At 40.4% G+C, this 26,005-nt stretch overlaps 1 protein-coding gene across 1 annotated transcript; it reads left to right on the top strand.

The window, feature by feature from the left end:
• Positions 1–4,705: 4,705 nt before the first annotated feature.
• Positions 4,706–10,795, top strand: vsx2 (visual system homeobox 2; the record flags this gene model as incomplete). Its single annotated transcript, XM_080512668.1, has 5 exons — positions 4,706–5,138; positions 5,334–5,418; positions 5,860–5,983; positions 10,064–10,244; positions 10,413–10,795. The coding sequence occupies 5 exons, from the start codon at positions 4,706–4,708 to the stop codon at positions 10,793–10,795; spliced, it is 1,206 nt and encodes a 401-aa protein (XP_080368794.1).
• Positions 10,796–26,005: the final 15,210 nt, after the last annotated feature.

Here is a 26,005-nt window from a genome sequence, read left to right as displayed (position 1 = left end):
TTTTCGTTTTTAATGAATGCCATACCTTCATGCCTGCGCATACACATGGACGCAGCCCTCCCTGCCACCAGGCCATGTTTTCTCTTTAATGAGCATTGGAAGCAGGGTCCCACACACAAAACATTGCGTAAAAATAATATTGCGCATTGTCATCGCCGCTAATCAGAGTTGACATAATTACGAGGACCGTTTCTTTTCTAATTAGCACACTTCAGGGTTACCGGAGCTGGAAGCCGTGCAGAAAGGGAATCAGACAGGCATGCTGAATGGGAAACAAAAAGAAGTCCATCCGCCGTAATTAGGTGAGACAATGTCTCGGACTGTTCCCGGCTGGATATGTCGCTGCGGCTCCGGCCGCTCACTCCCAACAAGTTACACTTCTCTCCAGGCTGCTAATAAGCCCCGAGTCGTCTCTCTGATTCACACGGACAGAGGCCGCCTCTGCCTCGGTGGCTGTGCCCCCCCCCTGCCCGCCGCTCACACGGACCCTGGATCAGCCTCGCGAGTGAGTCCTCCTTTCTCCCAGGGGCCATGAACACAACACTGACTTGTGGAGCACACATACCTCAACATGTCTTCTGTGATAAAAAGTGAAAGTTTGCTCGATTGTTATCTGATACCAGGTTTAAAATATTGAAATGGAGGGTGTGCATAATACCAGTTACATGGACCAAAGAAAATGTATAGGATGAAAAGCGAAAGAACCCAAGTTTTGTCCTCAGGTGACCTGAATTTTAATAACCGGAAGTCTATTCCTATCATTTCTACTGAAAGTACTTTCGGGTTTGAGTTTTATTTTGCACTATGGTCAATCAGATTTTTCAAAAAAAACAAAAACATTTCACATAAAGCCGTTTTGGAACATATTTAAATAGAATTACAACATTTTAAACAATTACTAGCTTTTAAATATATTTCAGGCTTGTCAAACATTATAGAAATAAATTGTATTATAATAACCTTGATATTTAAACTTTGTATTTGATGTGGTACAAAGTATAAATGATGAAAATGTCTATGGTTTAGCAAACCCAAACAATTATCACAGAAAATGACTACAGTCTCAACGTAAAGCCAATTTTAATGACACATTCTGGCTTAAAATAGAGCGAAAAAACGTCTAACTCTGACTACCACCTTGCCTTGTGATGGGGCGGGCAGGATTGGAGCCTCTTTTCAGTTTTAAGCAAAGATATTGCTAAAACCCCAACGTGGGGGATGAAATAGACACATTGCATGAATTTAATCGGCATGGTTCAATCTGTTATAAAGTAAAAGGAGCTTCAGCTGCATGTGGACACTTGTTGATGCTGACTGGACACTGATCAGAGGGTCGGAGTGGTGAAGGAGCTGACATCCTCAATATGGTGCAGACTGGTGGCGGCCTGTCAGCAGCAGCAGCAGGCCACTGGAGGAGGGAGACTCCCCACCCTCGCCATCCCTGACCTCACATAGCCTCTGTGCCCCGACAAACGTCAATCCGATGTGCCCCGAGTCCTTAAATTAGCTGTCAATTAGTGCAGATTAATCAACTGCTCGCCTAATTAAGCAATGCCGACGGGCAGCTCCCAAACACGCCATTGTGGAGGAGTCATGAGAAAGCTGCGGGGCCTGGAGGAGGAAGAGAAGCGCCTCTTGCGCCTCACATCACGCCCTGAAGCTGAGGGGCTGGAGGGGAGGGGGGCTGGATCAGACTGGGCTGTAGTTTTTCTCCTCACTCTGCTCTACATGTGTGCTGTCATCAAGTTTCCTCCACCCTGACTGCACTCAGTCACTCTGGAAAGGAGCGTCACAATTCTGAACTCAATGTAGAACAACTTGTTCACAAACTGTGTGCTGCTTTGTGTCAGATCAGTTTTATTTCTATTCAGGGGTGCATCTGTTTTGGGGTTGTTGTTTTTTTTGTTCTCACTGAGACAAGAGGAGATACACTTTTAAGTTGTTCATATTAAATTTTTTATGGGTGTTTTGATTGACCAATACTTCTTCATTTCCCATTCCATTAATTAATATTGTATTCCCCATGCATTTTTTTCTCATCAATATCTGCTTCTTCAGTGCAGTATAACCAGAATAACACTATGTAAAATATCACATAGTGACACTTTTATTTCAGTTCTTTACCGCGAAAAACAAACTCTCCTCAAGGTGAAATCAATTACATAACGCAGCTTGTGTCAAACATGAGGCCCGTGGGCCAAAACGGGCCCACAAGAGGCTCCCATCAGGCCAAACCTGACAAATGGAGTAGCCAATCAGATTAGAGATTACCAGAACGGTAATCTCCGCCTATTTAGAGTTTATAGAACATAACAGAAGATTAAAGTTTGAGGACACGAAGTTATGATAAAGTGTCTTCAGTGAAGGCACCACAAGCCACGCCCACATTTCTATTTGCATACAAGTTGTGACCTTCCTGTAAGTTAATTTCTCCAAATGCATCTCCATCTCGCCGCGCGCGGGGGATGATTGCACTCAGTGGGCGGGTCCAGCTTCCTCTTGTTTATCACATTTTGACCCGCTCGAAAATGTTACAGCCCGAAACGCACCCTTGACTGCAGGAGGAGTGAAGGAGGCAGACGATGGTGGGAACTGATGGAGGGGCTGCAAACAAATACGCGCAAAAATCCCAACAGCTGTTTGCTTTTTAATCTGCAGCCTTCAGATCCTGCAGGTCTTTGATGGGCAACCCAATCTACACGAATGACTGAACTAAATCTTCCCTTAATCTACAGCCTTATTAGGAGGCCTCTCCTCTGCTCTGCATGTAAATCAGCATGCAGAGATGGATTAGATATGAAGGAGGGGGAGAGGGGAAAAAAGAGGTGAAAGTGCTATCAACAAACAAACAAACAGCAACCTGTATAGATTGCAACAGGACTGATGATGGAGTGAGAGGGGGCAGTAAGTCCCCAGTAATTGACGGGTCACTCTTCCACGTTAATAAACGAGCGGATCCCAACAGGCTGATGCTCCATTAGCATATCCTAATAACATTGATTTCTTCATTAATAGAATTCCCACTAAATAGGCCCTAATTAGTTTCACCTGGCCTGCCAGTAATTGCAGCAGCAATATTTTCCCTTCTTAATCAGCAGCTCATTTCGCGACTTTTTAAAAAAATTACTATTATTATTTTTCATAGAAAATGTGACTACACAACAAGGCGGATTAAGTCCCAAAGTTAATATTCAGTTTGAAGGATTTGCACAACCTTTATGTTTGTTTACAGCTTATACCTTTGTTGTCTTCCTCTTATTTCTTTAACAATGAGCCATCTGCAGCACATAAAGTGCAAATTAAGGCCAATAAACTGGAAAATTAGCTGGTGACTTTTGTTAATATATTCATTTTGGACAAAACGTGCGCAGTTATGCGCACCGTACAAAAGATTACATTCAGACAACACCGGGAAGCAGCATTTGTTTGTGTCTGGAAACAATATAGTGCTGGAAGAAACATTTTGGGATGACATTTTTTGTGCTTTGTTAGTTAGTTTATTATATTCTCGATTTTATTTGGCCATGTCTTTTTTTTTTTTTAATAACTCACTTCTTTATCTTTTATTTCTGTTCTGGCTCAGTCATTATTACTAATGCCAGTCTTTAATTACTGTCTTTAAAATCGTTCACTTTCTCATTTATTCTTTTTTTTTTCTCGTTTTGCGTAAAAGCAATGAAATCTTATTAAATTAGCTTTATCTCAATTATTCTCATTATTCTCATTTGGTTTGCATATTTAAGTGATGTTGTTTATGTAAATAATTTCTATTATTATGATGATTATGATGATGATGACGACGATTATTATTATTATTATTATTATTATTATTATTATTATTATCAGTGTTATTAATATTATTATTGTTGTTGTTGTTGAAACGCTTGTTACTGAAGCTGGTTATTGATGCATTTTAATATCCACATTAATAAATAGCTCTAAATGCTGAGGGTCCACATTCTGTCGTTTCCTCGGAGGAAATGTGCGTCTTTAATCCGCTGTAGTCTGCTGCTGCTGTGGGATTAGAGCCGTGCAGCAGCACCGTACAGGACGCACCGGCTCCATGTCGTCCAGCTGTCGGTTTTGGGAGGGCCTTTGATTTGCGTGTGATGAGTTTCCCACAGCATCTGGAGATCAATTATCCATTTGCGTGCGCCAGAGGATGAGCAGAGAGCGATCGTGGCTGGATCTGCTTGTTTGTTTGTGTACAAAGCATCCAGAAGAAGTGGACACACGCTGGTGTATTTCCCTTTTTGAAGCATTTCAAAGGTAAGAGGTTTAATTTGATCTTATCTCATCTAATTAGATTTTATGGTATTTCATGTTAGATTTTGATCTATAAAATTTATTCCATGTCTTGTGTAAGGCCTTTCATAAAGATTTCCGTTGCGTCCTTCCTCTAAAATCCCTTCCACATTCATCCACAGGGTCCTCGGCGAAATGTAGAGATGCATTGGAGAAGGCGTAATAACGCATCCATGATCCAGAGGAATCCTGAGTCCTCTCAGCTGATTGGCTGCTGCGTCCTGCCTCTTGTTGGGATGGACCTGTTGGATAAAAGGACCATTTTCTAAAGGACTCCTGTGTGTTACAGAGAGGATCATGCACAGGGGACCGTCCTGCCAGACGCTTTGATACGATCCAGGCTTCTTCTTTTTTTTTTTTTTTTTTTTTTTTTTTCCCCCGCGGATAAATCCAGACTAACATGACGGGGAAACAGGGGGCCCTGCTGTCGGAAACTTTAAACCTGTCGGAAAAAACCTCTCTGGGCGCAAACGGAGGGAACAACAGCCACCAGGCGAAGAGCGGCGCCACGCATCCCCCGCCGCCCAGGTGCACCGGTTTCGGCATCCAGGAGATCCTGGGGCTGAACAAGGAGCCGTCCGCAGTCCCGAGGAGCCCGCTCAGCTCGCTGCCGCCCGGGGCGCACCTCATCGCCGCCAGGTCCGTGCTGGGCCACGCCGGCATGGGGATGGGAGTGGGCGTCGGGATGGGATTAATCGGCCCCGGTGGGATTCCGTCGTTTTACGCGCAGCCTGCGTTTTTGGAAACGGTTCTGTCGGACGGACAAGATGTTCACCTGCAGCCGCACAGCAGGACCGGAGGGCCGCTAGACACGAGCCAGTCCGCCAGCTCAGGTACATTATTATTATTATTATTATTATTATTATTATTATTATTATTATTATTATTATTATTATTATTATCAAATTAAGTGGTGGAGCTGAGATTAAAAATCCAGTGTTGTGTCCAGGTCAGCACTTATCCTTTCATAATCTTTCCTTCATGTCTCTGACCTTAACGTCTTCTTCATCCCTCCCTTCCAAATCCAGACTCCGAGGATTTATCTTCAAATGAACGAAAACTCTCAAAGTCATCTGTAAGTCAGAGCAAGAAACGGAAGAAAAGACGCCACCGGTCAGTGCGTAATTATGCCTTTTTTGTTCCTCCTTTCAGGCAAAAATGTCAGAAATTCCACATACATTTATTTAATTTAATGTAAATGGGCATCATTGTCATAAATGAATATACTGGTCACCATATTTTATGCTTAATGTGTTATTATTATAACCAATTTCTAAATAATGGTTGTATTAAATATTTTTTCTCCTTTTATAAAAGAAGAAAAGCGTGACTTTTTGTTGTTATTGGGCCTGGCTATTTAGTAAATTTAACTGGTTTGCATAGGCAGCCTTCTTTTTGGAAGATGTATACACAAAATCCAGTTTTAACCATTTTTACTTGTAGGATTTATAATCAATCTACTCAGATTGTTTAAAAAATTACTCCTTTATTCACCCTCAAATTTTGACCAGGCACAGAATCATATTAAAGTGTTTAACCCTTTGATTTCTACAGGACTATATTCACCTCCTACCAGTTGGAGGAGTTGGAAAAGGCCTTCAACGAAGCGCACTATCCTGATGTTTACGCACGGGAGATGTTGGCCATGAAGACGGAGCTGCCTGAAGACAGAATACAGGTGAACGCGCGCACACCTGCGTTTATATAGCAGCCACTTCAGAAACATCTGATTGGACGAGAGACTTTCACATCTGTATCACTCCGCCTCTACTTTTAATGCCATCAATGACGCTAATAACATAATCGTCATGACGTGGTTTTTATTTATTCCAAATAAATGTAGCCACATAATTAAAATATCAGAACAGATAATGATGTTAAAATGCAGATTCATAATTATTTTATTCTACAGAAATGAAATCAAACATGCAACATAGCATTATTTAATTGTCATCAATTTTGTTTAGAAGCTGTTCTTTTGTCGTAATTTGTCGACCTGGAGTGCTCTGGATGACAAACATGTATTTTTTTTAGCATGTTAGCATTAACATCTCACCCATAAACACAGTTAACCTCAACTCAGCACTAAAGCACCTGCTTAAATGTAGAATTAATATTTTACATTTTAAAAGAATACCCTCTGCTTTAGGTTTTTTTTAACATTTAATATTGTCACAAAAAAACAAAAACATCAATATGATCAAATTATTATCATAAAAAACGCAAAATTCATATGAAGTGTTCAATTTGTATGAAAGAGAAACATAAATATGGTCCATTTATGATCAAAACTCGTTTATAAACGTCTCATATTGAACTTTGAAGCAGAAACTGCACATTGCAAAGATTCCAACTTAATGAATTTGAGTGAATAGTATAATATCTTGTGATCGTGCACCTGTTACACCCCGTTTCCATCGGATCTGATAACCTGCAGTGTTTTTGAGGAGATACGTGAGCCCCCCCTCAGTACATCGATCACTGCCCCCTCCCCTCCCTCATGCAGCCTCCTGCAGCTTTGTTCAGGCTCTTGCAGCTGCCCTCAGCCACTTGTAGCCTCTTTTAGCCACTTGTAGCCTCCTGCAGCCTGCTTTACCTCCCTGCAGCCTCCTCCACCCTCTAGTAGGCGCCACTATCCTCTTCAGGCCTTTTGCATTCTTCTCAGCTTCCTCGATCCATCCTACAGTGCCCCCTCCCTCCTACATCCTCATTCAGCCTCTGCAGCCTCTCTTTCCTCCTGCAGCCTCGTCCAACCTCCTCCATCCTCTTGCAACCCTCTGTTGCCATCTGCAACCTCCTATATCATCCTGCATCCCCTTACAGCCTCCTGCAGCTTCCCCTCGTTCCTACCCCCCATGAAGATCCCTGCAACTCCCTGCAACCCCCGTTTGCTCCTGCTTCCTCCTGCATTCTCCTGCAAACTCCCCCAGTATCCCCTCCCTCTGCAACCTCTCCTCCCTCCTGCACCTTCCTGCATTCTCTGCATCCCCCCCTCCCTCCCTCCTGCAGCCTCCCCTCCCTCCCTCCTGCAGCCTCCCCCCCCCCCCCCCCCCCCTCCCGCAGCCTCCCCACCAGGACAGATCATCTCTCATCAGGCGCAGTTGGATGTGAAACAATTTGTTCTCGGAGAAGGAGCCACTAACGACCTAATCAAGCTATCAAGGCGGAAGGAGATTGCGGCGTGACCCGGACCATCCATCTGCCGGTGCGCCTTTTAATCTCCTTCTCATTACGGCCCGCAACAGTACAGCCCGCGGATAAATAATAAAAGGAAAATAAATAAATAAGTCCGGGCCCCGCTCCCATCCTAAATAAAATTAACACCCAATTTTCTCCCGGAGTGTAATTAGTTAAATCAGAGGAGCTGGCTGCTGCTGCTGCTGCTGCTGCCGCCGCGGAGACGCAGGGAGTTCAAATGAAATAACTACATTGAATTTATTAGCGCGGGTCAATAGCGGCGCTCCCCAGAGTCCCGCTAGTTTAATTTCCCGTGATATTTGCGCGCCTGCCCACCATCGATTGGGCCTGAAATTAACTTATTTTTCAATCAGCCTCTTGGTGCCCCTGGGTCGCCCCTCCTGCAGCTCACACACACTGGATCCTTTTGAGGGCCAGAGAAGCAATTTCACATGGAAAGGGAAAAAAAAAAAAAAAGTGTTTTGTATGAAAAAAGGGTTATCATCAGAATTACCAGAGAGGAGGGGGGAAAAGCTCGAGAAGGATTTGATCGTTTTCAATTTCTTCCCCATTCCTCTGCCATCAGAGCTGTCTAAGTAGGGTGTTTAACGATCTTGTGTTGTGCCACGCGATCAAATTGGCCTCTTACTGAGTGTGAAAGTTTCCCGACGTGTCAAAGCAGGTGAAAGGACACGGCGGGCTTCACGTGATGAGCAGAGACAGAAGATCTGAGCGACCTGTAGCCTGCAGACATGGGGAATCAATCCAACTGTTATTTTAACTCACCTTCAATCACACTACTCCTTTTCAAAGGAATCTCCCAGCATCACAATGTAAGAAATTATGATAAAAAAAATAAGAAGAAAGCAAAAACATTCTGATAGTTAACCTATTAAAACACACATATGTGGATTAGTTTAATCTATTTTAAGTGTAAAAGATCATCTAACATCTAATGTGTAAAACATGCTTGCATAAGTGTGTATATGCAGCTTTTTGTCATTGCAAGTAAAATATTTTATATTCGTTATTTTGATTACATTGCAATTATATTATAAAACAAAGAATTAATGTGGTGTGATAATTAAAAGGATAACGATGTGTTTCAAAATCCTTGCTCTGACATATTTACAATAGAATAGAATAGAATAGAATAGAAATGCTTTATTAATAGCAGAAGGGAATTATTTTACAGCAATGCTCCACAAAGATTCAATAGAGAAGAAAAACAAATATCAAATAAGACAGGATAAAAAATAAAAGAAGTCATTCCAGAAATTAGTACATGGCTCCTATTTACACCCACATCACATTATCAATAATATCAATCAAACGTTGCCAGGAAAATGTGTTCTTGTGTAAAAATCAATACTCCAAATGTATTTTGTATGTATTATTAATGTATTATTTCATTTTAATCAAATTAATAATATAATAAATATGTAACTAATACTAATTATTGATATAAGGCAAGTCAGGGGGAAAAACACAACAGCACAACAAATATCCTTGGAATTGTGAAGCGAATTGAATAATTTTAGACATTGAATATAGATGAAATCTGTCCTGCAGGCAACAATAGATTAAAACCATATTCCTCTTCAGTCTGCATTGGTGACTTATGTGTGATTCAGTAAAGCCAAAACTATTTTTGAGGTCGCCAATTGTTGCCTTCAAAAGAAATGTCTTTATTGATTAGATCCTCTTAGAAAACTAAGGAGTGCTGAATAAAAACAAAAAAAGCTTGTTTCTTTTGTACAATCATTATAAGGACGTGTTGTACTAAAGTACAGCTTTTGTTACTGTGTTTATATTGTACATATAATCATACATAATTAAAAGTATTTTTTCAAGTATTTACTCATTTAACAGAATTTAATGACATTTTCAGTTTTAAGCCTTCAATTACTTTAATAAAACAAAATGTTTGAAGCAAATTCTAATGAACTTATTATAAATCACACCATTTTGACAAAAATTAAAATAAATCAGGGATTTTCTTTTTGAACGAATAAACTCAGGAGTGAGCTCACATTTGGAAAGCAGTATTTGAATTGCAGTCGTATTGTTAGTCAGTCATTTCTGCACTGATAGCATACCACACTGCAACGTTTCAAGCATTTTAAACTTTCCATTTGTCATAATTATGGCCTTAAATTGATGCTAAACAGGGAAAACGTATGGAAAAAATATGAATATATGCAAACATATGAATAATTTTAAACTAAATGTTCAGATATAAAATAACATGACAAAATGATAATAAGACAAACACACTAGAAATACTACACTACTACAGTTCATGTTGAATAATTCTAAAATCTACCTTAAAATCACATAAATATGAGAAAAACATCTCAGAAAGTTTATCACTGTTATTTCCACTCCTGATCTGTGAGTTGCATTCAAGCACATGTTATAATGTTCCAGATATGAATGGAAAAAATAGGTGAAATGGTAGAAATACATAATGAGGGTTTGCCCAGTGCTCCTTATTTGCAGACTGCCGTTAAAGCAGATAAACGACAAGCAAAATCGGTTGCGGTGACGATCACTGAGGGAGTTTCTGTGCTTGCGGCAGGTCTGGTTTCAGAACCGCAGAGCCAAGTGGAGGAAGCGGGAGAAGTGCTGGGGCCGCAGCACGGTGATGGCGGAATACGGGCTGTATGGCGCCATGGTGAGGCATTCCATCCCTCTGCCGGAGTCCATCCTCAAGTCTGCCAAGGACGGCATCATGGAGTCGTGCGCGCCCTGGCTGCTCGGTGAGGCTGCTCAATCTGCTCCCCCCACATGTTTCCAAACCATTTTACTCTGGTTGCACCTCATTAGATCAAATCATACCTCCACCTTAGCTTTGCCGTTGTTCCTCTGCACATTACTATTCTAAACCGGAACTTTTTTTTTTTTTTTTTTTTGCTTGCTGTTTTCAGTCCAAGATGGCTTACCAATCAACAGACGCTATTCTAAATCTGAATACCCGCAACTCTTTGCAGGGATGCACAAAAAGTCCATGGAGGGAGTAGCCGCTCCGCCCACAGGGAAATGCGAATCCCCCCCCCAGCAGCCGAGCTCTCAGAGGGCCGAAGACGCTGAGGCGGAGGAGAAGAGGTCAGAGGGCAAGTCAGCCATTTCTAAAGAGGAGCTGAGGGAGAACAGCATCGCTGCACTCAGGGCCAAAGCGCAGGAGCACAGTGCCAAAGTGCTGGGGACGGTTTCTCACGACCGACTGGTGGAAGACAAGCTGGAGAGGCCAGCCTCCGAGGAGAAGGCCGCTGACCCGCTGAGTCCGGAAGAGGAGGAGAAAAGTCTGTAGAGTCTAGTGGAGCTCAAAACGCGAGTGACGTGCGGACGTGCGGACCCACCCGACGCTTCGACCTTCACTGACTCCTCTGAACCCGGCCTCCAACTGGACTTCACCGAGAAGACAAACTGAAAAAACTGGCTGGGACCGAAGATCCAAACGCACTTTTTTCTCTCTCTCTTCTGACAAAACCTTCAAATTTACACTCGTGGCTTGAGAACATCTGAAAAACCAACATGTATATAGATTCCGCGGCTACATAGCGACAGTCGGCGGACATTATACCAATGAGCAGTCAGTGTGTGGAAGTCATTGCTTGTACAGCTCCTATATGGTGACATTTTAGATGGGAACCATCCCACCGACAGTTCTCTCCCGGGAGAGAGAAAGTCATTGTTGTCTTATGTACATAGTTGATATATTAATCTCTCACCGAGGCGCAATTTGAAACATGTTTTTCTTGTAGTTTTGTCTTTCGTGTCGAAATATGTATAACTCGGAGTACAACGCAGAAAAATAGAGACGACGGTTTATTAAATGTGTCTTTTGGTGTCTATTCTTCTACTTTCATTGCGAGGAGAACGCCGCGCCGCGTAAACAATGCCGCGATTGTGGCGGCGCCGCTTGCAGCTCGGGGACGCCATGAAGTTGGCCTGCTTGTTGGAGTCTTGTTGTCACTTGCCGCTCCGCTGGCCGGGCTCATTAGGAGACACCCCCGCCCCCTCCCCTCCCCCACACCTCCCCACCTCCCCACTCTACTGCAGCATGCTTGGGTTAGTCACTGTAATCCGTCGCAGTTCAGAGCCTTCAATTTCAGATTGGACTTGGGGATGGGTGCTTCTGGGACAGGAGGGAGAGTGAAAGCCGGCGGCGAGCTGGGCGACGGCGGCCTGCGCTCAAAATCACATTAGCAGGTAAAGCTATCGGTCAAACTCAAGCTGCTTCATCCTCTTACCGGAATACCTAGACCCAAGTCCGACAGCTTTATTTGTCGGTAATCTTCCTGACCGCCCCTCTCGGCTCTTCATAAAACTTGGGTGTCGGGAGTGTGTGGAGCCGGCTTTACAACACATCCGTGTGGCCGCATCAGCTGCAACCCATATGACATTTTTCACTGTGTCCTCGGCGAGCTGATGGGGCTGTTTAATGAGTTGAACAACTTAGTTCTGTTCCAATTAAACAGAGAGCAATTTCAAAGGGCACAGGGATGACGGTTATCGTCGTTGCTCTCAGACTGGAACCACGGATGGGAAAAAGAAGGCTGCTAATTGACAGAGAAAGGTGTGATCGATATCAACTAAGAAATCAAAGATCAGAAAAATGTGGTTTTTTTTTTTAATGAAGAGCTAGAAAATAAAGCACATCTGTGGATTTATGTATATAAAGAAAATGACAAAATTGCAATTTTTTTTTTTAAAGTTCAGTTTATTTCGGACATGTTGATGCAAAGACAAACTACACAAACAAACAACAAACATAATTGAGCAAAGCAAACAATGTAACGCCCCCCCCCCCCCCCCAATAAAAAAACCTAAGTCTAAACTTATAGCAGTTTAGCTAGAAAATGGTAGCAAGTAACCTGAACTGGCCCAAAACCTAATCTTACTGAGCAACACAGCAAAGTGCACCCTCACAAATCCCTACAGACATAATGATAGTACATCCCCGCGGCTTAAAAAAGAGTTTGTTTTCTTGTTCCGGAGGGACGACTGTTCAGAATTGAAGCCGTTTCCATTCCATCTCTCCTCGGTGCTGCTCAGTGGAATTCAGCGAGACGCCGTGAGCGCCATAACTTGTGACATCCAGCACGTATTTAAAGCCATTTTCATTAACTCCAACAAGGAAAAAGCCAAAATGCAAAATAATAACACATGTGACAGATGTGAATAAAGACAAAAAAAGATTTTAAAAAAAGATAAAACTTCCATCCATCGTCTAAGAGTGGTGGAAACGACTCCAGCTGATTCTTGCTAAAGAGAACAACTCTAAACCACGTGTTTTTGTACTGTGGGAGGAATTTAGAGGACCTGGAGAAAACCTGCATGCACAGGGACAACATGCAAACTGCAGGTTTCCTCAGGTTTCTTCCAGATATGTGCACTGGAAATATATGCGGCTTCTCAAAACAAGAAAAAGAAAAAACCTGCCAATAGAACAAGTGAGAATTGTCTTGTTAAGGTTTCTTGAAATATGACATGATTTATAATATTGAGACCTTAAAATGAGCAAAAATGACTTATTCTACAGTATATAGTACTTTACCAGTGTGTTTAAGTGTGGTGTCTTAGAATTAGCCACACATTCTGAAATCAAATTGTGTCTCATCTACAAAAAAACACCTCAGCTTGAAATATGCATGAAAAATAAAATGAACATTGTTTCTTCAAAAATAAAACTCAAAACAAGATCATTTCATGTTTGATTTAACAAGATATTTAAGATGCATTGTCTCAAACGTCGTCTGTCTGTCCTGCTAAAATATTACTTGTTAGGTGAATTCATCTTAAATCTAGCGGGATGAGACATTTTGATGAAAAACAAAAACTAATAAACTTGATAAGTTTGAAACCTGGAAGAAGCTTCTACTTGTTTTGTTCTGGACTCGAAAAGCTTCATGACGTACCAAGAAGTTAGAGGTTTAAACCATTCAGAGCTTTATGTTCTGAATAAATTCACAGTTTTGAAGACTATTTATTTGAAGTCCCAAATTTATGACATAAATCCGATATCATACAGTCCATGTTTATGGGATTTTGGTATTTTCTTTACATCGAGTAATTCATTTTTAATTGGTTATAAGATGCGCGTGTGTGTGTGAGTGTGTCCTTAAACCAACCACCCCCTCCTCACCTCCTGACCCCCAACAATCACTCACACTCGCAATCAATTCTGTTCACAAAGTGTTTTTTTGCTGTTGTTTTTTTAATTATTGAATAATGTTACCTTTCAGTTATTGCTTTTCATTACAATTTCTATGAGGCTTGTCCCACTCTTTAAAGTCGCCATCTCAAAGTATTGTCTACATACAACCATGAATTGTTCATTTGTTTCTGCATTTAAGCTCGATTTCAATTTCCCATGTTTGGTTACTTCTTAATTTCTTTTAAACCATTAATGAAAGTAACACAAAAGACATGAAGGATAAGTCTTGTGACATGTTGAAATCTGCCCTGCTTGCGTATTTTAGTTTTAGAATTTGTGTAAACAATACCAACACATCGCACATCTGCTTGAAACATCTTATATTTTTTGACTCTTTGCCCATAAAAAACAAAACAAAACCTAAATTTACTCCCAGTTAGTGCACCCAGTTGGTGTTTTTAGTTTAAGAATGTGATCAAGCACGAAGGAACGTGACTATTTTAAATCAGTTATAATAGACACTTGTTACTAATAATTATACTGAGCGAATTATTGACTTCCCACAGAAATCCACTCAATTAGACATTTTTACATATAAAACAAATGGGATATTCCATTTTATACTTTCCCTACAACATTTACTCTAATTAGATGGCAGATAATGGTACCGCCACCCCACCCCCCATATTGGGGGCTTGAATGGAATCCTCCCCATCAATAAACATTAGTACTGTAATGAAAAGAAAAATAACAAAGAATGAAGGAACAACAAGCAGAGAAAACTAAGGGCCTTAATACAAACTGCCAGTTTGTATTAAGGACAAGTCAGTTAAATAATTTAAACAATAAAAAGGTCAAAGAGGAAATTAATTTAAATACTTGTCCAAATAGTTCTAGACCTTGATGGAAAGTTGATTCTTGGAGGTTGAACCAACTGATAAATGAAAGTGTTTAGGATTCCTCATTGGGTCAAAGTGAATGTCTGATGCAAAGAGGAAAAACTCTTATTGGATGTATCTGGAAGGTCGTGTTCATTGTTAACGAATTTATACGTAATTATTCATGCTAGCAGAGTTTTAATAGATGAAACATTCTAAACAGAGGTGCAGTTTGACTCTTGACTCTTGGAACATGAAAAAACCTTAAAAATCCTGTAATATGAGGCAGCCCACACAATATTACAATGTGGATATTAAACGTCTGTACTTTACTATATTAAACGATATGGTGCAGTGGTTGGTTTTGTTAAATTTGAGAAGTGTCTCATATTTAGATTTAGATTTTTATTTCTCACATACATAAAAAAGAAGTATGTCAAGAATTGCAGTCCCTCGCTTGGTGCATCTGTTCTTTCAATACTTTGTTTTATCCAGAACGATATGAACAAGCTATCAGACGATATTGTTTTCTGGAAGAGCTCTCCTCTTGATGTTTCTCTGACATTATGGGTCAGAAACATCATTTGTACTTTCAACCAAAAAAAAATATATATATATACACACTTGATGCATCTCGGGACACTTATAAATACACGTGGTAATAATCTATAATCTATAAATTCTTTGTTGTCAACCAAAGTCATTGGCTGGTTGATTTTTGCTGATTTATTATTATTATTATTATAATTATTATTGTGTGGATTCAGCTTCAGCATTCACAGTGGCATTTTGCTCATGGAAATGCAAACCGTCTCGTTGATTTTGCATCCCTTTTAACTAATTTCCTCCCAGTTGTTGTTGTGGAGTGTGTGAAGTGAAGTGAAGTGAAGTGAAGGGAAGGGAAGTGAAGTGCAGCAGACTCACAGTCCAGTTCACTTATTGAGGCCAAGACATGCAGAGAGCGAGGATTATTCCTCTAAAGTGCAAAGCTATTTAATCCTCCGAAAGTGGGGTGGGAGGTTATGATGGATCAGATTTGCTGAAGATCAAGCCGTTTACATTGGATATGAGGAGGTAATTCACAGTATCACTGATGATGGGCTGTCTGCCTTTTGAAGACTGTCATAAGATCATCTCAATCCATGCAACAAAAAAAGAGAGAGAGCGATCTGAGGAGCTTTACACAGAGATCCGCACTAATGTAACATTAACTTACAATTTCTATCTTTATGGGCTTCTCAGCACATTGGTGGGATTAAGAGAGCATTTTGGGAAGTCTCTTGGCTTCATTGTAGTGTTGAACTCACACAGTCAGACCGAGGGATTAAAAGTGGTGTTATTCTGCCCTCTGCTGCACAACACGATCAGTACAGCCTCTGATGAGCTTTAAAATGGCTCAACGAGCTAAACTCTCAGCTCTCTGCTGCCTTCGTTTGTAGTACAGGCTGATGGAAAAGTTGAAATCCTCCAAACTGAAATAAACAGCTACATCTTCACATAGCTGCATGATCTGGAGCAGCCAATTAAAGGCAATAATTGTGGAGAAAAAGAGGGAAAAGAATATATTCAGACTTGAGTTGGCGTTGCTGTGCAGCACAAGTTGGAAGAAACCATTAATTATGAGCACAAATCTGTCAATAAGCGTTATTGTGATAATGCTTTTTGACAGATTTCTATCTGTCAATATAATCTTGTTTATTTATTAGTTTATCTTTGGAAGTTTTTGTTAAATGCAGACTATATGAAATTATTATTTTTTTGCACTATTTCATTTTTAGCAAGTAACTCTTTTTAATATTTCAATATTCATAGATAATCTAACTCAAGATTTAAATGTATTCTATATTCTTATTTGTCCATCTATCCTGTTAGTTACCGCAATGTCATCGTAAAATGTGTATTATAATGAAGGCTTCCTACTTTATCTTATGAATGTAGATATAAATAGAAGATTTGCCATGATTTAATATTGTTCACCAGCTATGAGATTAGTTAATGACAAGATACAATTTTGAAAAGGTAAAATTCAGCTAAGTTTCAGAAATTGCATAGTCATTTTATTGACCTGCTTTTTTTGGTAGGTGTTTATGTTATACATAAACACCTACCAAAACTATACATTTAGTTGCATTTCCTCAATGTAATTAAATGTAATTTAAGAAATCATCAAAACAGACTCTTATCATTTTATTGTAGTCTCATGTGAACTGCATATTTAAGTCGGTGACCTCCCTACAATTGTATGCCAGATTACTTTTTTTTTTCAAAATTTTCTAATACAACATAAATCAGCTAAAGTGTGAAGATCCACAGGCAACAGATGTGACACACTGATAAAAAAAAAAAATAAAGACGATTTAAGTGATAAGGCCATCACTTCGAGACTAGTAGAATATCAAATGTGTCATATGTGGGGGTCAAACCCAGAAAACTATTAATGAAAAGTCTAGTTTTACATTTGTGTGATTTCCTAAAAGAACAATCTCATATTTCTTTCAATTCCTCCCGACACTTGTAATCTTGTCTTTTTACTATGAGTATGATCTAAACCAGGGGTGTCAAATACGAGGCTTGTGGGCCACAACTGGCCTGCAAGAGGCTCCAATCAAAAAAACAAAAACAAAAAACAGATTTCACAAACCTAGCGGACAAAACACTGAGAAACAAGCTGAGATATCGGTGATTCTGCCATGAAAGATCACAAACTAGCATTAGCCTCATAGTCAGAGTGAGTTTGTTAAAAACGTGCATAATGCAATGGCTTTAGAAGATTTTTTTTTTTTTTTTTTACCACTTTACTGTATTTTTCACCTGAAGCAAATCGTTCAAATTGGCGATGTGATCTGGCGATCGTAGTAATTCTCAAATTTAATCGTTTGGTTTTGTGAAAATATCAATATCACTGCATCGCAACATAGAAAATATTTTTATAGAAAGGCTTATTGTGGCATTAAATTACCAGTCCGACTCACTCAAAATGAAATTAGACTCTGTGTCCCCTGAACTATAATGTGTTTGACCTATCCTGATCTCTCTCTCTCTCTCTCTCTCTCTCTCTCTCTCTCGCTCTCTCTCTCTCTCGCTCTCTTTTTTATTTTTTTATTTTCCCCGGATGTTGAAAACTGCAACCCATCTCTTCACCTCTTGGTGGCAGTGTTGAACTTTAGCCACGAACATTTGTAAACCGGAGGCCCGTTGAATGACTGTACTAGGAGCAGGTCTGCCATCACATATTTTGACGCGATGCTGTCAATCTAATAAGAAATTCTGATGCAGGGAGATGATTTTCATTCTGACATTGATCTACATCTGTCGGGGAGAAAGAGCGGCGCTGCGTTACAAGCCTGTGTGGAGACCTGATCCCATATCTTGATCAATATTTGTCATCTCTTGTCACTGCTGAGGTGCTGTGGGTGATGAGGCTGTCTGCTGTGGCTTAATGGAGACGGGATTGATGCTGCTGCTAAATGATAGGTGCTGGCTGGGGACTGATTTCATCATCCCACCCCCCTCCACCCCCCACCACCCCCACCCCTCTCCCTCCCTCACACCTCACTGGATAGAAGTGGTCATCATCATCATCGTCTCTGTTCTTTGAAAGCCACTGAAATCAGTATTCCAGTTTGTGCCTGATCTTATCTCTCCACTGTGTAATAATAATGCTAATTTAGCCTCACATGCCTTTTGATTGCTGATTGAAATCTGCTGTTCACGTCTGTGTGAGTTCATTTTCTTTATGGAGTGATGTTCAACCGCTGCTGGTGAGGAAGAATCATGTCATGGAAAGCAAAGTGAGCTCGAATCTTCCTTTAAAGTCAACCAGAAGCGATTCCTTTGTGCTAATATTAAAGGCATTAAAAATAAAAGACTGATCGTAAGGTCAGTCTTTTTTTTTTACCCTCAGAAGAGGTTTTGAATGTAAAAGCTCTTTGAATATTACGCTTCAGGATTACAGTTCAGCCTGTTTACAGGAATATAATGGGAGTGTAGTGTCCCTGGATAACCTCTCCCATTGCAGCTCAGCTCTTTAGACGCTGACTTTCTGTCTCTGCCGCCTATTGGAGAAAAAAAGGATATCAGCTATTTGTTGAAACTGGACTTGACTGCTTGTCCAGAAAAGATTTATGACGTGTGGCACAACATCATCCACTGCAGCCCCCCACCCCCCCTCTACCCCCGTTGGCCTTCAGGGCTCAGTATTTTCTGCAGGCCATCTGTGGGCAGTTTCTGAAGCCAACTTCATTTGACTGGGCGGCAGGTGAAGTGCAGTGAGGTCTGTGGCAGGTGAAGCGCCAACTCACAGGGACAAAAATGGTCATTTTTAATATTCTTTCTCAAATGTCTCTACATATTATTGGGAGCAATGGTTGTTGTTTATTGCAAATATGTAAATATTCACTTAAAACTATATAACCTGTACTTGTAAATAGAGAAATAACCCCTAAACAAACCCCTGCTGGAAACAGGCAGTTTTCAGACATTGCTGTGTAAACACACGTTTCTGGAACAGAAATACAAAAATAACGCGTTTTCACTTGAAGCACTATCCTGCAACGAGGGCCTTACTTTTCAGTTCATCTTTTACATGATGTTCAGGGTTTTGGCTCTTCATGATTAGTTGGGATATTCATGGCATATACTGTACCTGCTTTGAATATCACGTTCACAAATTAACAGTGTGGAGATTCAATGGTTTTGTCATGTTTGTTAATCTTTCAGCCTCAGTGTTTTTGCTGTGATGGACTGATTTTATAATGTGACCATGTAAAGTATCTTAAAAAATGCTATACAAATACATTGTTATTATTACTATTATTATTAGTAGTAGTAGTTTTTCCTGCCATTGAGTAAATAAACTTAACATGTACAACAACATTGTATGTTTGTTGCTAAATCAGCAGGAATTATTATCTGTTTGACACATAAAAATACTTTTCCTGATTTTTTTAGAAAGTGTGTACACGTAATAAAATATCATTACATGGGTGGCAAACAGAAGAAAGCAATAATCTGAGGCGATGCAGAGACCAGAACAGTCTCAACCTGCATGTTTGCTTCCGATTTGGCCAGGACACTTGGCGATTTTGATGCTGAAATCACCATTTTAAAAAATATTATTAGTTTGTAGCACATATATGTCAAATCTTATCTGATTGGATTTATTTATTTTTTTACTTTTCAAGATGACAGGCGGGGCCTCTACTGACCTCCTTTAATAGACTCTGTTTACTTTAATATGATCTCACTTGCTTTTTATTACTTCCTGCTCTGTGTTTCTCGTGGCAGAACATGCCATCGCACCCCTTCCAGGGAAGTGCTAGGTACTCGGATTACAATTAAAAACCTCCACAGCTTGCTGAGTCTTATCTCGGGACTGCATTAGAGTCTCCTGCTGGCATAAGACTGTGGTTTTTAGAAATGCTCAGAGGGACAAAAGTGGAAAAAAAAAAGTGTTCAGTTTGCTCTTATCAAGAGAAGAAGAAACCTGAACAGATAGAAAGTGCTCCCTTGTTGCTCAAGAGTGATAAGTGAAGCCAGAGGATGAGGCTGTGAGGCCCTTATCAGTCCAGACTGTGTCCTGAGCTACAGAGAGAGGCATGCTGCTGTGTGACGAAGGCCAGATAAGAGTGTGTGTGTGTGTGTGTTTGTGTGAAATGTTCCAAAGATGAGCTGAACCCTGATGTGAAAGAGCGAAAAGAGGAGCTGAGAGACACGCCGCTGAAGGGAAAAGAGAGGGCGACGGCTTGTGGATGCTTGATGTCTGCTGCGTTCGGAGTTTCTGTGTGGACGTCTGTGTCCTGAAGCACTGAAAGGTGCCACTGAGAACCTCTGGGAACACAGATTAGGCCGACTAAAAAAAGTTTTACCCAGGTACAATGGCTGCAAAGGGATGGGAGATATTACCTGGCAGGTGAACAAAAATCCTGAGAGGTCTAATCGGGTACGAGTACTGAAAGTTGCTGACTGATTATGTTCCATAGAAGAAAAAAAGGGACACATGATGAAGTGCATTTTTTTTCTCCTCAAAGTTATCCCTGTTATCCCGTACTAAATGTGTTCACCTTTTTTAGAGGAAGATAATTAAATGATCCACAAAGAAAAATTCCCTTTTTGTTCAAACTGTAAATGATTGTAGGTTGTCACTGCTTAAATTAATGGGGTCACATGGCAGAGAGGCTGTGAGCCTCTGTGTTAATACATCATCATCAATTCTTTGGGAGATTAAAAAAAAAAAAAAGAGTGTTTCTAGCTCAGGTTTTATTCTTCTTAGACTATGTTGTTGAATGAAATCCAGGGGTGGCAGGATGACGGGCACCTTGTGTGTAAGTAATGAAATAATGTCATTCATTGTGTAAATCAGCTTCTAGTCATTACATACATAAAAAGGAAGTAAAACATAAAAAACAAAAATCCCCTATATATAATTTTTTGGGAAGAACAAGAGGTCTTTCATCCCTTGTTTGGTTCAACGAGATGCTATAGCTCGTTGGGTTTTTCTCTGTTTAAAGCACCTCGAAATAACTATGTTGTATTTGGTCCTTTTTCAATAAAGTTGAATTGAATTGAATTGAATTGAATTGAATTGAATATCTTTGCTTGGTGACTGATGTTCATGAAGCTCCTCCAAATGCTGCAAATTAAATGAAACAATCAGGTGTTTCTGCATAAAATTGATCTAAAAATAAATCTGTCACTGTTGATTTAGAAAAAGGTTTAAAATCTTGTCCTTGCAACAAACTTTGAAAGAGGATTAATTCCCTGGAATTGCATAAAACATAAAAGAAGTAAAATTGGCCTTAAATCCATCACTTGAGTATCATTAATTTTATTAGGTTCCATATTGATAATCAGTATCATTTGACATTTTACCAGCTGCTTCATTAGGTAGGCTATACTAATACACATTAATGTCACGTTATCTATTTGCTATTTTCGTCCAACAGCTCTGCCATAACAACTGTCCAGGCTTCACAAAGCAAAAACAAGCATTGCCAGGAGGTAATATTTTACATTATTATTCCGTCTGTTTTGTATATTTATGTGTGTGAGGCCGTGGGAGGCTGGAATCTGCCCCAGAATGTACTTTAAGGGCATTTCTGTGGGCGTGTGCACCCTGAAGAGGTCACTGCTTCACTAAAGGAATGTAAAAGTCAACTCACCGAGGTAAAGAAACGATCTGCCCCCAGGATGTGTTGGAATAAAAGCATCTCAAACATGCTGAGCTGGCACTCCAGCACTGATTGCTATTCATGTATGATATGAATCCCAAAGGGCATCCCACATGAGTCCATCCGCTGGCGTCACTGATGCTTCTGTTGACCTAGAAAGTGTCCCTGGAATAATCAAATATACATTAAATTTATCTTCCCTGCATGGAAAACGATCTTGGCGTGAACTTCAAACAGCATGCGAGCTTGTGGAATCTCTCATGTGAAGTGCGAGCGTCTGATTCGAGGTGTGTCGCACAATACCGAGCCAAGAGGTTTATCTACTTTTGCAAAACTAACCGTTGAGTCCCCAAACTGCGTGGGACTTCAGGACACAGTTTTCACACTCCTCTTTCAGTTCCTCCCGTTGGGCCGTGAGCTGAAGACGTGGCATCATTCTTCATTTAAAACGTCCTATTACCAGAACACATGGTCTCAAAATGTTGCCTGTCTGTAGAGTTTCAAAGGAAATCTTACGATACAGACTTGTTAGCTGTCATAGGATATGGTTGCCCCTACTACCAAAAAGAAAGGAGCACAACAAACCCCCCCCCCAAAAAAAAAAAACTGCCCGTGTGAGTTTGTTGCATTTTCATGGAAGAGGATTAGAGCCCCCCCCCCCCCCACAGTGGCCCTAATCCTCTTCTGTACATTTTAAACCGATGTTTGCTCCAAGATAATTGGTGTTGAGAGGATGGACTTCAGTTTCCTTTAGATCAGAGGTGTCGTTTATTTTTTTTAGGTTTTCAATTCAACAAAAATATACATGAAAACACAAACAGACAGCTCCAGACCCCTCCTCCCAACCCACACACCCACTAACTGAGAGAAAGAGAGGGCAAAAATAACAGTAACAGTAATAATAATAAACATATTAGAGCGGTCGAGAGGCGACATCGACAAACAATAAGCGCTGACAGAAAAGAATCTATAACCCGTTGTTGGGAGTTACGGTTGGTAATTAGCATTAATAATTACTGTAAGTCATGGATTACTGAAAGTATTTTAGGAAAAATTGGAATTACTAATGAAGTAAACGGTCATTTACTCAGCAACTCCTAGAGTAATTGCTCAAAAGTTAATAAATAATCAAAAATAATTTATTAATGAAAAATTATTAATTTGAATAAACGGGTTATTTATCAAATAATAATGAATTGGGGCACCACCAGCTAAGCTGGAAATAGCTAATGCCAAATTTCAGTCTCGTTTGTCAAAAGGTTATTTAAGTTAGTTAATATTTCTGTGTAAATATAACAATCTTAAATAACAAGGAATGTGTGAGATTCGAGCACAGACTGTTACAAACCAGTGAATTGTCAACCATAAATACACAATAATTACCAAGAATCGATCAATTCAGTTAAAATGCGTTTATTAACAAAAAGGTATTTATTCAAAAATAATTCAGGAATTCTTCATTAAAACAACACAATCAAGTAATAAACGTTAAACACGGAGATCTAATCTATTAAACAGCAAACACTGTACAAAGAATGAGGGTCTGTGTGTGTATGTGTGTGTGTGGAAGCCTGAGTGGGGATGTAATGACCACGAGTGTCCACCAGAGGGAGGCAGGCGTCTGGTTCGAGGCAGTGACCGTAACGACCACTAGGGGCGCGGCGGCGCACGGAGGGAGAATGCGTGTCCACCAAGTGGCGGCCTCTCAAGAGATTGCAATCACCCAAGCGGCCACCAGAGGCGCTGGGCACACTCTTTCTGGACAGCGTGACGTCACTGTGCTCGTGCACGGCTCGTGAGCCTGCTTGGAGCACGCCTGGGGTCTCGTGTCCGAGAAATCCCAGGGACCATGAACTACACTAGGTCCCAGAAGCGCTATGGAGAAGCGCAAGGGAACAGCTGTGGCTGAGTTGAGCAATCCTTAGTGAGGAGAGGAGAAGAGAGAAAGGAGGGGGAGAAAGGAGGACAGAGCCTACTGTGTGTCCAACTCTGCACAATGTCTCGGCCTGTCCACAGAGTCTAGATATGAGAGTTAAGCAGGATCCAGACTCCAGGAGCAGAGGGGCAGGCTGAGAGAGAGAGGGAGGGAGAGAGCGAGAGAGAGCTGCACAGTGCAGAGGTTGGGGGGGAAATCACATGACCAATGGCGAACTTTCCAGTCCTGAGCATGTGGTCTCTTTGTTCTCAAAACGTGGTCCCCCCCCTCCCCCCTTCCATGAGGTTGAGTGGCCCAACATCGTCCATCACCATAGCTCTGTGCCCATCGTCACATCCAAGCTGGACTCCCATTTCTCCGTTGATTTATGTCAACCTGGTTTTGAAGCATCATCCATCAAGAGAGAACACATTTTGGAGATGAGACGAGGTGCGTTATCCTCATGAAGCAGTCCTTCTAGATCATTAAGCATGGCTAAAGTCATTTCAGATCCTGAAACAGATTTAAGAAATGATCTTAACTGTAGGTAACAAAGTCTTATCATTCCATATCAACTGTCTGATATGTTTCTAAAGGTTTTTAAAAAAAAAAAAGCTGACTGGCACTGGAATCGGTAAGGACTGGAAAAGGTCCTGCTGCCTTGGCAGAATATGCATTTTAATGCAATATATTCTGCCAATTTATTATTTTCTTTGTAAACTTATTTAACTATTTATCTGTACATACTATGTTCCTTCTTTTTTTTTTTTTTTTTTGTCTTTTAGTTGATTATAGGTTGGGGGACCAGCAAAGTAGGCTTTCCATTCTACAGTGTACATATATATTTATCTGCATCTATGACAATAAATATTTTGCAGTTGAACTACAGACAGTTTTAATGATGCCGGCACAAAATACATTGAATTGTCAGAAGTTCTATAGCTGTTGCATTAGGTATGATTTTTACAAGCTCAACCAGTTTGAGGCTAATTTAATAGCATTGAGCTTTCATTGCAGCATCACTGGTAGCTTTTACACCAGAAAGAACCAGGGGTGAGTTTCCCTTAATAAACAATTGTTACTCCAAGTCCTCAGTCACTCTGCTCAGGATTGTCCCACCCTGTGCACACAACACAACAGGCACTATGTATGGCGCGTCATTTTACAAATAAATAGTGCTGCAGTTATGCTGCACAGCTTCAACCTGCAAAGCATGCATGTGCCAAAACAAGATCTGCTGCAGCCTCTGATGTCGACCAATCGGCATTCAGAGATTTCTCGCTTGAATTGTGTCAGATTAGCTCAAACAGACTAAAACCAAAGTGTGTAACAACCTTTGATTTGATTTGCCCCTAACACAGCAAATAACAGATTTATTTCCAGTTAAAGGAATATTTAGATAGAACGACTAGCATACTAAGCGGCTTAACACAGAAAATCAAAACAAAAGAACCAAAACATTTTGAATAATTTTCACGACTGGATCTTGCCTGTTTCTGTTGTGTATCTATCGTCTACTGGGGTATTTTTAATATTCAGAATTTATATCCTTTATGATGTACAAGATAGATTAAAGTCTTTGTGTATCGTCTGGACCTGTGGTAAAAGTTATATTAACGCTTTTGATACATTCATATTTTTTGTGTATAATAGCTACGATAGATGAATGAATTCATGAAAGGCGTCACTCTGAAGCCTGAGTTTTTCTGTGCCCATGTAAAGCTTCTGAAGTTATGAGCACTTCCGTTTTTTTGTCACCTCCATTTCATAAGGGATGAACAAAGTCACCTGAGTGGCAATAAAGAGAAAAACACCTGAGAAAATGTCAAGGATCTTTCTCTCCGAAAGGTTAATAAACTGAAAGATACCAATATCATTATTCACAGCTTTTTGTAATGTAATTGTTGCAATTCGCAGCCACTTTAAATCAATCCTCTTTTGTTGGCAGCAAACTTTAAATAATGGTGTCTGTTCTTGGTCGTCCACCAACGGTGACAAGCGTTTCATCAAAGCAAAGATCGGAATCTAAAAACGCCTTTCAGTGGCATGACGAGCACCCTGCCGCTTATTAATGCAGCACTCAGCTTTAATGTGTTTTTGTCTTTCCACTCTGTTCCACTCTATAATCTTTTTTTTTTTTTTGTTTGTTTCAGCTCATTCATCATTTTTTCCCTCCCTCCCGAAACACTAGTCTCACTCCAGCTCTGACTTTCTTTCTTTTTTTTGTCAGATGTGACACGTCGGGCTACGACTTTGTCAAACATGACAAAAGCAGATGTTCACTTAATCAAAGCTTAAAGGATTATATTTAGAAATTCAGCAGGGCCAAAGTAATGAGGCTTTCAGATCAGAAACTACAGTCTCTACAGTGGTGGTGGTGGTGGTGGTGTGTGTGTGT

The sequence above is a fragment of the Blennius ocellaris genome (assembly GCF_963422515.1).
Source record: "Blennius ocellaris genome assembly, chromosome: 17".
NCBI lineage: Eukaryota > Metazoa > Chordata > Actinopteri > Blenniiformes > Blenniidae > Blennius > Blennius ocellaris.
Note: the sequence above shows the minus strand (reverse complement) of the source record. Positions and strands in the feature narration are given on the sequence as shown.